At 46.3% G+C, this 13,791-nt stretch overlaps 1 protein-coding gene across 8 annotated transcripts in view; it reads right to left on the bottom strand.

The window, feature by feature from the left end:
* SPDYC (speedy/RINGO cell cycle regulator family member C) overlaps positions 1-13,791 on the bottom strand; it is a 276,726-nt gene that overhangs the window by 205,055 nt on the left and 57,880 nt on the right. For all 8 annotated transcript variants that reach the window (XM_029611412.1, XM_029611411.1, XM_029611406.1 and 5 more), the window contains exon 3: positions 9,009-9,067. In XM_029611412.1, coding sequence (XP_029467272.1) covers positions 9,009-9,067 — 59 coding nt within the window. The remainder of the gene's footprint in view (positions 1-9,008; positions 9,068-13,791) is intronic.

Here is a 13,791-nt window from a genome sequence, read left to right as displayed (position 1 = left end):
TGGTCCCCTCAGGACCGGGTAAGCTCCTGGGAGCAAACGACCCGAGCCGCAGGCCCGACAGGACGAGCCACGAGGCATGCCGACGCAAACGCGGCGAAACGGAGAGCAACGCGAGTAACAAAAAAATAAACTTAAAGCGAAACGACCTCCCCCCTGCCCGCGGCGCCCCCCCCCCCCCCCGCCCCCGGAGCCAACACGGAACAGCGACGCGAAGGAACAGAGAGCCAGAAACAAAAGCAAAAACTTTTTTTTCGGGGTTTTTTTTTTTTTTTTTTTTTTTTTACAAACGCCTGTCACTGTCCACGGTCCTGGAGCCCTAATCCAGCAGGGGTGATTGAACCGGGCTCCCCGGTGTCACCCCTGACGCTGCCACTGGTAAAGCCGGGTCCTCGACCCTAGCAGCGGCCTCAACCAGGGAGGGGTAGTCCCCTCAGGACCTCACAACCCCCCTGGGAGGCAGGGCGGACGGGACGTCAGTGACAATTTAAAATTCAAAAATCCAAAACTTCAAAAATTCCGAAATGAAAAACAACTATAGCCTAAACTAGCCTAAAACCAAGAAAAAAGAACCGACCCTGACGGAGTACCAGAACCAGGGCAGGCAGGAGCTGTGACCGCACCTGCACCATCTACTGGAGACAGAGTAAGACTGAGGGGCTGTGACTGGCACAGGGGCATATATGGCTCCGCCTCCATCTACTGGTGCGGAATCACAACCCAGGTGTCCTGGACTGATCCTGGTATGTACAGGGAACAGGTGTTCAGAGGACAGCAGGATATTAGTCCTCGCATATGGGCAACATCTGATGAGGCCAGGTACAGAAAACATATCAAAGTTTCTGGAACTTTGACTGAGCCTCTAGCATGCTCGGGTTTAAAACAGCAGAGTTGCTTACCTGTAATATGTGTTCTCAAAGGACAGCAAGATGTTAGTCCTCACATGTGGGTGACATCATCAGGATGGAGCCCTCACGGAACACTTTATCAAAGTTTCTAGAACTTTGACTTGGCACACTGAGTATGCCACCTAACCCTGCATCCAGCAGGGGTCCCCCTTCAGTCTCATTTTTAGTAAGTACGAGCGAAAAATAAAAGAAAATGGAAACTGACCCAACTCCGCGGAGTGGCGGGTGGGTTTCGTGAGGACTAACAACCTGCTGTCCTGTGAAACACCTGTTACAGGTAAGCAACTGTTTTCTCACAGGACAAGCAGGATGGTAGTCTTCACATGTGGATGATTAGCAAGCTACGGGATGCCTGAATGTCATATAGCCAAAATACCTAACGACATGCAACAGGCACAACAACCGAAGTAGTTTTGGTGAGTTGGGCAGCCTGATGATCTCCCTGGGTCGCAGGAAGGAATTTATTATTATATGGGGAAACAGGTTACGTAGGACCGATTGGCTAAAGATGAAATCCTGTCTGCCAGCTTTGTCAAGACAATAATGAGCTGCAGAAGTATGGAGGGAGCTCCATGTAGCAGTTCTACAGATGTCAGCAAGAGGAACAGAGTGGAGGTGTGCCACTGACGTTGCCACTGCTCTTACGGAGTGTGCCTCTGCAGGACCATGTAATAGAAGACCTGTTTGACGATAGCAAAAAGAAATGCAATCTGCTAGCCTACCGGAGTACCCAATTTGGTTTTACCAAGAGAGACAAATAGTTGGGTAGATGACCTGTGGGCTGCAGTACGATCTAAGAAAGGCAAGAGTGCATTTGCAGTCCAAGGAGTGGAGAGCTCGCTCACCTGGGTGTGAGTGAGGTCTGGGAAAAAAGGAAGGAAGAGTAATACATTGATTTAAATGAAACTCAGAGACTACTTTGTCCTGTGAGAATTGTACATTCCCAATCACTAACAGACATCCATCCTACCTATCCCTAAAAAGAAATAGAAATGACTGATGTAATTAACCAGCCAACCTTCCATGGGGTGTTTGATCACTGCTATGCCCAAGCAATTGGGGTTATAGGAATTCTTTCTACAATTGGGGTTATAGGAATTCTTTCTACAATTGGGGTTATAGGAATTCTTTCTACAAACTTCAACTCTTAAAACGTCTACATCTTCTACTTTTCTTTCATGACTTTTGGACTATTCTTCAATCACTCATCTTCTCCGGACTGGATTACTGTAATTCTCTATACATAGGTCTCCCAGAAAACACACTTCACTCACTTCAATTAATCCAAAATGCAGCAGCACGTATCCTAACAAATTCTTCAAAAAAAAAATCATATCACCCCAATACTTCAATCTTTACATTGGTTACCAGTCAAATACAGAATACAGTTTAAAATTCTATCCATTATACACTCTCTCATTCATACCCCTAACTCAGTTACTTTATGCACCATCCTCCGCATTTACAAACCTACCAGACACCTAAGGTCAATGGACAAAAATCTTCTTGATATTCCATCACCTCGACAAGCCCGTTTAGATATTACCAGAAAAAGAGCTTTTTCAGTCATAGGCCCCATTTTATGGAATTCATTACCAGACTCTATCAGATCCATATCCAATTCCAAACAATTCAAAAAATCTTTAAACACACATTTATTTCAAATCGCATTTCACATACCACCCACCAAATAATGCATCATATTCCCAGTTTTGGCACCTGATCCCGATTCTTTTACTTGTTTACTGATTTGTTTAAATTACCTTTTTTTTTAATTTTATTTTATGTTAAGGAACAATTTTTGTAATTTTTTTTATATCTTCTATAACTAAGTTATTTTTAAGTAACCCTTATTTTTAGTTTTATTAGTTTTTATCTTTATTCTATTTGACATTTGTAAACCGTTTTGATTAAACACTGTTTGTAAAGACGGTATAGAAATATTTTTAAATAAAAATAAATAAAAATATAGGATATAGAGGTGTCATTTGTCTGTTTGGTTTTCCTCTCGTAGTATGCTAGTGCTCATTTGCAATCCAAGTTGCTTTTCACCTTGACGAGCATGAGGATGAGTGTAGGTAGTGAGGACAATAGACTGATTTAAGTGTGTGTGTGTGTGTGGGGGGGGGGGGGGGGGGGGGGGAAGAGATACCATTTGTGGTAGGAATTTCAGATTAGTGTGATGCACCAATTTGTCATGAAAAAACAAGGTGGGGTAATGAACAAGAGCCTATCAGAAATAGCACCTTCCAAGTAAGGAATGTTAGTAAAGTGGATTCCACTGGTTCGAATGGCAGATACAGGAGTTACTAGAGTATAGTGTTTAGATCCCACAGGGTCATGAGACATTTGACTAGTAGATTAATATGTAGCAGACCTTTCATAAACAGATACCAGAGTGCATGTTATGGAACGGTTATCAATGTGTTCATAGTAGGCTGCTATGGCACTCAAGTGCAAACTTGTATGGACAAAGTTGCAAGGCCAGGAAGGATAGATGAGGCAGATACACCAGTTAAGACGTGGGCTTGCAAGAGCGAGGATTGATGTCACAATTCTTACACCATGTTGAGTACTATTTCCATTTGAAGGTGTAGTTTTGACGAGTGAAATGTTTCCTGGCTGCAAGTAGCATTTCTTTTATTTCTGTCGGAAGCTTAGTGTGCAAGCCTATTACTGCACATTTAACATACATACTGACAAGGGAAGGGATTAGGGTCCAGGCAAAGAAGCATACTTTGTACTTGAGTAACATGATCCTTTGCCTAATGGATCCGGTGGCTAAAGAGTTGTACTAGAAACGCGTACCAGATTTATCTGGGCCAGGCTGGAGCAATGAATCATGCAAGTCCTGTCTGATGAGTTTTTGGATTGTTCCTGAGATCAGTAGAAACAAAAACTTACACGAGGTCTGACCCCCAGTTGAGCAGAAGTGTGTCTTGCACAATCCTCTGCGGGCTCCATTGGACTGAGCAGAAACTGATCTAGTTTATCAATCGTTGGTCAACCCCATAGCTGAAAGTCTATCAAGTGTGATTTGTCTGAGGGACCACTTGTGTGGTCGCTTGCACATCAGGACAGGAAAGGGTTTTTCTCAGTGCAGGATGGCACTCACATCATCCAATGGAGCCTGGCATGGAAAAATGTCAGTTTCTAGAACTTTGAGGCTCTGAGCACCCACACAGGGTCCCTTTGGTCTTAAGTTTCCGGGGAACCCGATGGTTCGTGATCCGTGATTCTCACTTGTGATTTTTTCTTTTTTTTTTTTTTTTTTTTTAGATTTTTCACCAACACGATTCACTGAACCAAATCACAATGAACATGGAAGTGGTAGTAGGCCAGACTGACAAACTGAAGAGCAGTAAGACACTAAAAAATGAAATTTCAGACCTATTTCAATTAATTTGTAACCTATCATTAAAATCATCCATTGTACCTAAAGATTGGAAGATGGCCCATGTAACAAATATTTAAAGAGGGCTCCAGGAGTGACCTGGGAAACTATAGCCAGGTGAGCATGACTTCAGTGCCGGGAAAATCGTGGAAACTGTTAAAGAATAAAAATCACAAAAACTATTAGATGTGGTTTAATGGGACACAGCAGGCACAGATTTACCCAAGTGAAGTCTTGCCACACAAATCTCCTATACGTTTTTGAAGGGGTGAACCGGTAGATGTTGTGTATTTGGATTTTCAGAAGGCGTTCAACATCCCCCCACATGAGAGGCTTCTAAGAAAACTAAAAAGTCACGGGATAGAAGCAATGTCCTTCTGAAGATTGCAAGCTGGTTAAAAGACAGGAAACAGTAGGATTAAGTTGTCTGTACTTTTTTCCACTGTGAAAAACAAAACAATGGCGTGCCTCAGGATCTGTACTTGGACCACTGTTTTTTAATATATTTATAAATGATCTGGAAAGGGGTATAACAGGTGTTCTCCTAGGATAGCAGGATGTTAATCCTCACATGTGGGTGACATCATCCAATGGAGCAGGCATGGAAAACTTGTCAGCTTCTAGAAACTTCGACTGGCAGACTGAGCATGGCCAGCCTGCTATCTGTGCGTCCATGCGCGGTCCCCCATCAGTCTCGTAATATAGCAAAAAAATATGAGCGAGAAAAAACACCACAAACCAAAGGCGAACCCAACAGTGTGGGTAGGCGTGCGGTATTCCTGAGGACTAAAATGCTGCTGTCCTAAGCGAAACACCTGTTATAGGTAAGCAACTGCACTTTCTCCTAGGACAAGCAGAATGGTAGTCCTCACATGTGGGTGATTAGAGCTCCAGACTGCCCCATTCAACCAGGGAGACCCACAGTAGCCAAACAAGGTGCCAACAGACAGACTCTGTGGGAAAACAGGGGGCAGTCTGGTCCCACAGGGAGCACGATCAGAGACAGTTGGGTTCAGGACTGGAACAAACTGCGCAAGACAGACTGCCCAAATGCGCTGTCCTGACTACTATTCCTGTCAAGCCAGTAGTGGGCAGCGATCGTGTGAGGAGAACTCCAGGTCATGGCCCTGCAAATTTCAGTGACAGGGAATGACTTATGAGGAGAGATTGAAGAATCTAAATATATACACCCTGGAGAAAAGGAGGAGCAGAGGTGATATGATACAGACTTTCAGATACTTGAAGGGTTTTAATGATCCAAAGACAACGACAAACCTTCTCCATTGAAGCTCCAGGGAGGAAGACTCAGAACCAACGTCAGGAAGTATTTCTTCACGGAGAGGGTGGTGGATGCCTGGAACACCCTTCCGGAGGAAGTGGTGAAGACCAAAACTGAAGGACTTCAAAGGGGCGTGGGATAAACATTGCGGATCCATAAAGTCTAGAGGATGTGAATGAAGAGAGGGTGGCTTGTGGGAATGACTGCTACTACATGGAGATAATACCCTTATTCAATAAACATGCACACAGTTAATGCGACTCCAACATTGCTCTATGCTTCAATGGCAAAAGGAAATGTGGGAAAAAAATGGATTTGCATTCACAAAAAAGCAGGGGGTGGGGGGGAGTAGCTTGCTTGTTACGACAGCTACTACCCGGAATCAATTAAGCCTGATGCTTCACTTCAATGCATATTCAGCATAGCTCTCTGCTTCAACAGCAGGGGGAATGAAGAAGAGGATTTATATTCAGACAACAACCAACGACTGAATTGCACAGGCTGGGTAAACAAATAAGCATGGGAGTAGCATGCTTATTGAGGCAGTTACTACCCCTAACCAATCAAGCTAGATACTTCACTTAGATGCAGCTCCAGCACTGCTCTCTACATTAATGGCGGGGGTGAAAGGGAATTGGAACCAAAAGGTTACTAAGGGCCAAAGAGTAACAGTTAAGTATGAGAATAAAACAAGTGTGAAAGCTTGCTGGGCAGACTGGATGGGCCATTTGGTCTTCTTCTGCCGTCATTTCTGTGTTTCTATGTTTAGGGACCGCACACAGATGGGCCACTGATGCCGCCACAGCCCGCACAGAGCGAGCTTTCACTCTGCCGGCCAGCTGAAGGCCTGCCTGCCCATAGCAGAAGGCAATGCAACCCACTAGCCAGCTCAGCAAGGTCTGCTTCCCCACTGCTACTCCCAGTCTGTTGGGATCAAAAGACACAAAGAGCTGGGGGGACTGCCTATGAGCCACTGTACGATCCAAACAGAAGGCAAGCACCTGCTTGCAGTCCAGGGTGTGGAGAGCATATTCCCCCACCTTCTTTCCTTGGAAAGAAGGTGGGGGAATATGCCTTGGAAAGAAGGTGGGAAGAATGATGGACTGGTTGATGTGGAAAGTAGTCACCATCTTAGGTAGAAATCTGGGATGCGTACACAGCACCACACGATCATGGAAGAACTTCATGTAGGGAGCATATGTAACCAGGGCCTCGATCTCACCAACCCTGCAAGCAAAAGTGACTGCCACCAGGAGCATGACTTTTCAGGTGAGGAACTTCAGGTCACAGGACTTAAGAGGCTTGAATGGAGGCAGCATTAGCCTCGCCAGGAATCAAATGACAGCCCTTTGCCTAAGTCTGGATTTGCTCCACTGAGGAAGAACCCCCTGCTCTCAACACCACAATTCAAAGACCTTCCACACTGACATACGTTAATGAGGTGGAGATCTTACGAGCCAGAAGTGTAATCACATCCTCTGGCTAACCCTTCCTCCTCAAATGCCGCCTTTCAAAAGCCAGGCTGCTAGACAGAAGCGAGCCGCCTGGTCGAAAAATACAGGGCCCTGACGAAGGAGATTGGGAAGATGACCTAGCCTCGGTGGATTGTCTACCACAAGGTTGATGAGGTCCGTGAACTAGGGCCGCCGGGGTAGCCAGAGCTACCAAGATTACATTCTCCGGAGAATCTTGCCTATCAGAGGCCATGGAGGGAACGCACAGAGGAGCATGTTGGTTCGGCCACGGGAGCACCAGAGTTTCAACCCCTTCTGCTCCATACTCCCTTCTGCAACTGAAGCAGCATGGTGCTTTGGCATTCCTTTCAGTTGCCATCAGGTCCAGATGGAGACAGAAGTTTTGACAGACTCTGCCCTATACCCTGAGGTGCCACCTACAATCAGTCAGTATTATACTGTATCCAAGCAGAACATTTTTAAACCAATAAACTACGTTAATTTGAATCATGGAGTGCCCCCTAGTCTATTATCTGAAAGACTAAATAACCGATTCACCATCTACCCATTCTAGACCTCTCATGATTTGAAACACCTATCATCTCCCCCTCAGCCGTCTCTTCTCCAAGCTGAAAAGTCCTAACCTCTTTAGTCTTTCCTCATAGGGGAGCTGTTCCATTCCCCTTATTTTGGTCGCCCTTCTCGGTACCTTCTCAATCGCAATTATATCTTTGAGATGCGGCGACCAGAATTGTACACAGTATTCAAGATGCGGTCTCACTATGGAGCGATAGAGGCATTATGACATTTTCCGTTTTATTTACCATTCCCTTTCTAATAATTTCCAACAAAGTTTGCTTTTTTGACTACCGCAGCACATTGAACCGACAATTTCAGTGTGTTATCCACTATGACACCTAGATCTCTTTCTTGGGTGGTAGCACCTAATACGGAACCTAACATTGTGTAACTATAGCATGGATTATTTTTCCCTATATGCATCACCTTGCACTTATCCACATTAAATTTCATCTGCCATTTCGATGCCCAATTTTCCAGTCTCACAAGGTCTTCCTGCAATTTATCACAATCTGCTTGTGATTTAACTATGAACAATTTTGTGTCATCTGCAAATCTGATTATCTCACTTGTCTTATTTCTTTCCAGATCATTTATAAATATATTGAAAAGGGTCCCAATACAGATCCCTGAGGCACTCCACTGCCCACTCCCTTCCACTGAGAAAATTGTCCATTTAATCCTACTCTGGTCTTTTAGCCAGTTTGTAATTCACAAAAGGACATCGCCACCTATCCCATGACTTTTTACTTTTCCTAGAAGCCTCTCATGAGTAACTTTGTCAAACGTCTTCTTAAAATCCAAGTACACTACATCTACCGGTTCACCTTTATCCACATGTTTATTAACGCCTTCAAAAAAAGGAAAGCATATTTGTGAGGCAAGACTTTCCTTGGATAAAGCCATGTTGACTTTTTTCCATTAAACCAGGTCTGTGATTTTGATGTTTAGAACACTTTCCACTATTTTTTCTGGCACTGAAGTCAGGCTAACTGGACTGTAGTTTCCTGGATCGCCCCTGGAGCCCTTTTTAAATATTGGGGTTACATTAGCTATCCTCCAGTCTTCAGGTACAATGGATGATTTTAATGATAGGTTACAAATTTTTACTAATAGGTCTGAAATTTCATTTTGAGTTCCTTCAGAACTCTGGGGTGTATAACCATCCGGTCCAGTGAATACAGGAAGGCTGTCAGTATAAGAGCCCTTAAAAGGGTGATGTCAGCAAACCTGTTAGTCTCCATCTGCTGGTTGGTGAGCATAACCCATACATCTGGGCTGGTATAACTGAACCAAGAGGACATTCACATTAGTGGCCTGGATTAATCTACAGTCCACATCATGGATGCCTCACACATTAAGTACCAATAAACTCTTACACACAGTTATGGCAATACCTTATCTGAAATCCGGTGGCATGTATCCATTGACAAGAATTCCTGTATCAGGTCATTCTCTAGAGGCAAAAAATAATAAGTTAGTATTTCCACAACTTAAGCATACTTTAAAAGTGCTGCTTCCTACTCTTACCATTGGTGTTGGAAGAACTATGATGTTCCCCCTTTCAAAAAAATCTAACAGATTAAGACATACAATAGATAAGGTCAGCCTATGTTCCATAAGCAGAATAAAGGAAAATTGGTTACCTGCTAATTTTCATTCATGTAGTACCACAGATCAGTCCAGACTCCTGGGTTTTGCCTCTCCTCCAGCAGAGAGAGACAGAGAAAGGTTTGCTGACACTGTCACTAAAGCTGGTGTGCCACCTGCAGTCCATCAGTACTGACCTGTACCCAAGCCAAGATGGAAAAATAACCCAAAAACTCAATGTAACCTATCAAACATCTCCCCCCTGAATGACCAGAAGAAACCACTAAAATCATAACCATACAAGTCAGAAAGGAAAATTAGTTTCTTTACCTGCTAATTTTCATTCATGTAGTACCACGAATCAGTCCAGACTCCTGAGTCGTGCCCCCCCACCCCCCCAGCAGATGTGAGATAGCAGTTATCAAAACAAACTCCGCCTATAAATAGGCTGGTGCCACCTACAGTATTACTCAATGTCAAAGCAGAATGGAAATCTCAAAACCATTAACACTATATACAGTAAAAGAAAAACCAGCCCACTGAACCCTCCCAGGAACTTAACCTTGAAAACCACTTGAGGACAAAATTCAGAACTCTGCCAATCTGAAATAAAATATATAAGAACCGAGCGGACTCTCCCTCTCTCTCATGTCTGAGATGGGCGGGATTCTGGACTGATCCGTGGTACTACAGGAACGAAAATTATCAGGTAAGAAACTAATTTTCCTTTCCCTGTATGTACCCGGATCAGTCCAGACTCCTGGGATGTACCAGAACTTCATTAATTGGGATGGGATCTGGAGAGGCTCGCTCGAAGCACTCCCTCTCCAAATCCTCCCGCAACTGGAGACTGAACATCCAGTCTAATGTCTTGCAAAAAAGTATGCAAGGATTTCCACGTAGCCACCCTGCATATCTCCTTCGGTGATACCAACTGACACTCTGCCCAAGATGCCGCTTGCGAACGAGAAGAGTGGGCACGCAGACCCATCGGAAGGGATCTACCCCGAAGGAGATAGGCCAAACTAAAAGCCTCTTTTAGCCAACAAGCTATAGTAGTTTTGGACGCCTGCTGTCTCCGTTTAGGACCGCTCCAAAGCACAAAGATGGTCAGACGCACAAAACTAATTTGTAACCTCTAGGTAACGCAGCAAAGCTCTGCTAACATCAAGCTTCCGCAAGTCACCAGCCAAAGGATCCGAACGGTCTAACTCCGGTGAAGGCTGGCAGATCAACCGATTGCTTGACATGAAGAGAGGAAACCACTTTTGGCAAGAAAGACGGAACCGTCCTTAAAGAAACTCCCGAATCCAAAATCCGCAAAAAAAGGGTTCCCTACACGAAAGTACCTGGAGTTCCGACACCCTACGTGTTGCAGTCGGACACTGCTGGCGAGATAGTGGACCCTTGGGCCGGCCTACCTAGAGTGACAGGGTAGGCCGGGAGGCGGAGCCACAGGCAGGAGGTGTTCACCTGGGAACCAGGAGCCCCCTGGGAGGAGCCCGTAGGGCACTGGGACCTTGGGACTTGGAAATATAGGCAGAAAGTCCAGGGACTGAGAAAGGCTAGACTGGGACCAGAGCAAACAGGTGGAAGTGGAAGTCCAAAGGTACCCGGGAAGCAGGGGACCGGCTGTACAGGCCGAGGGCCGGCTGAAGACAGGGCAGCGGGCGGCAGCGGAGTCTGTAGCAAACCGGAGGCTGAAGCAGGCTGTAGGCTGAAGCGGAAGCAGACCGGGGTCAGAGGCAGGCAGAAGCGGAGTCAGAGGCAGGCAAGCAGGCTGAAGCGGAGTTGGAAGCAGACCGGAGTCAAAAGCAGGAAACGAGAAGATCACCAGGAATGCAACTAAGAACATCTATGGAGTTGTGAACCTCGTTGCAAGGCGATGAGAGAGAGTTTGGGCGCCGGTTATATCGGGGCTTGGGCGTGACGTCAGCAGCACGGGCGGGGCCAGGCTTCCGGGAGTTGAGCGCTCAAGACGGGCGCGTGCAAGACTGACGAGAAGCAGGCACTTAATGGCGGCTGCCACGTGGAGTGAGAGAAGCCCCCGGGGTCCAGAGCGGGCGGAATGCGGCGATTCCTAAGGCGGAGGTAGGTAGGTTTGAGTCGTAGGTGGAGGGAAGTGGTGGAGACCGCAACACTACGAGCCGACGTAATGGCCACCAGAAAAATCACCTTCAAGGTAAGAACTTTTAGAGTCTCTCTCTTCAAGGGCTCAAAAGGCACTGAACAAAGAGCAGCGAGGACTAAATTCAGACTCCATGACTGATAGGGGTGCCGAAGTGAAGGACGCAAGTGTTTCGTTTCCATAAAAAAAATGAACTATATCTGGATGTGCGGTTAACGCTACGCCCTGGACGGATCCACGCAAACAAGTGCCGCCACTTGCACTGAGGGAACTACATGAAAAACCGTTAGATCTGATTGTAGAAAACAGAATGTCTGACACCGAAGACGGGGTAGGCGTGACCTCTCTGTCCAGACATCAAGTCTCAAAACCTTTCCATACTATAACATACGTGAGATTGGTAGAAATTTTACGCGATCGGAGGAGCGTGGCTACTACAGCCAGAGAACAGCCTTTGCGACTTAACCTCTACCTTTCAAAAGCCATGCCGCTAGACAGAAGCGATAGACTTCTTCCATTCAAACAGGCCCTTGATGCAGCAAGTCTGGGAGAACTGGAAACCGCAGTGGGCCCTCCACGGGAAGATTGAGAAGGTCCACGAACCAGGGATGTGTCTGCCATTCTGGAGCTACCAGGATGACCTCCGTTGGATGGATCTCTCTCCGCCTGAGCACTTTGCCGATCAATGACCAAGATGGAAAGATGTACAGAAGAACCTCTGTGGGCCAAGGCAGCTCTAGGGCATCTACCCCTTCTGCTCCCATCTCTCTCCCCCGAGCATAGAACCATGGAGCTTTGGCATTCTGAAACGTCACCATGAGATCCATGCTGGGCGTGCCCCATGCGTCGCAAATGGGCTGAAAAACCGCGTCCAATTTCCATTCCCTGGGATCAAGACGGTGACTACTTATATAAAGTCTGCCTGCACGTTGTCCTCCAAGTTTTGTTCTGCCCAGCTGATCAACTGTTGAGCTTCCATCGCCACCGGCTGACTTCTTGTTCCTCCTTGGCGATTGATGTACGCCACCATGGTCGCATCGTCTAAGAGAATTCTGACCACTTGCCCTGGAGGAGAGAATGGAATGCTTGCAAATCCAACCATACCGCCTTTGTTTCCAGTCAATTGATCGACCAGAGAGATTTGACGGGAGACCAAAGTCCTTGTACCGATTTCCCTTAGCATACCACTACCCAACCAGAGAAACTGGCTTCGGTGGTGACCACTGTCCAGTTGGGCACTTCCAGGGGGGGAACTCCTCAGACTAAATTGTCCATCACCAACCACCAGTCGACACTGGATCGCACTGCCTCCGTAAGCGGCAAAAGTAGATGAAAAAGCTCGGAGACTGGGTTCCATCAGGAAAGCAAGGCGGACTGTAAATGCCTCATATGAGCAAAGGTCCAGGGTACAATTCTAATGTAGAAGTCATCAATCCAAGAACCTGTAAATAATCTGATTCTGGGTGAGTGCTTGAGCATTAAACCTCTTACTTTGACTTGCAGCTTGGAGATGCATTTTGTGGTAAGAAAAACTCTGCCCTACTGAGTGTCTAATAGAGCACCCAAATACTCCAATGACTGAGTGGGCTCCAATCTGCTCCTGGCGAAATTGACCACCCAGCCTAGCAATTGCAGGAGCTGAAGTACTCTCTGAATCGCCTCCTGGGCAAGCGCTTTCAATTTTGCACGAATCAGCCAATCGTCCAAGTAAGGATGCACCAGCAACCTTTCCCTATGGAGATGGGCTGCCACCACCACCACCATCACCTTGGTGAATGTTCTGGGTGCTGTGGCTAGACCGAAGGGCAGAGCCTGAAACTGAAAATGCTGATCCAGTACCGAAAACCAAAGAAACCTCTGGTGGGCTGACCGAATGCCTATATGAAGATCTGCTTCCGTGAGGTCTAAGGATGCTAGAAACTCTCCCTTGCACACCAAGGCAATGACTGTCCAGAGCGCCTCCATGCGAAACCGGGGACCCGGAGACATTTACTTTTTCCAGATCCAGAATAAGCCGAAAGGATCCAGTCGCTTTGTTTCGTAACCGCAGGGAGAAATTAGAAATCTTAATTCTCCCCCAGAAATTGGATCATGTCTTCCAGGTCTTTACCGAAAAGTAGTTTGTCTTTGAAGGGCAAGGACCCTAGCTGTGACCTGGGGGAGACATCCACCAACCAGTTTCTCAAAAGAGGAGCCTACGAGCTGAGACAGCTGAAACCATGGATCTGGCCGATGTGTGCAGTAGATCATGTAGCATCCGCGCTGTATGCCACGAAAGCTTCCAGACGACCTGCCTGGGCCGCCTCTTTATCCGATAAGGCGGCGTTAGCTCGCAACTACTGAATCCAGTGGAGACCCGCTCGTAAGGCGAAATTGCTGCAAACAGCCGCATGCACGCCCAGTGCTGAAACCTCAAAAATCCTTTTAAGTTGCACCTACAAATTCCTGTCTTGCAGATCCTT

This window comes from Rhinatrema bivittatum, chromosome 8, assembly GCF_901001135.1.
Source record: "Rhinatrema bivittatum chromosome 8, aRhiBiv1.1, whole genome shotgun sequence".
In the NCBI taxonomy this organism is placed as follows: domain Eukaryota; kingdom Metazoa; phylum Chordata; class Amphibia; order Gymnophiona; family Rhinatrematidae; genus Rhinatrema; species Rhinatrema bivittatum.
Note: the sequence above shows the minus strand (reverse complement) of the source record. Positions and strands in the feature narration are given on the sequence as shown.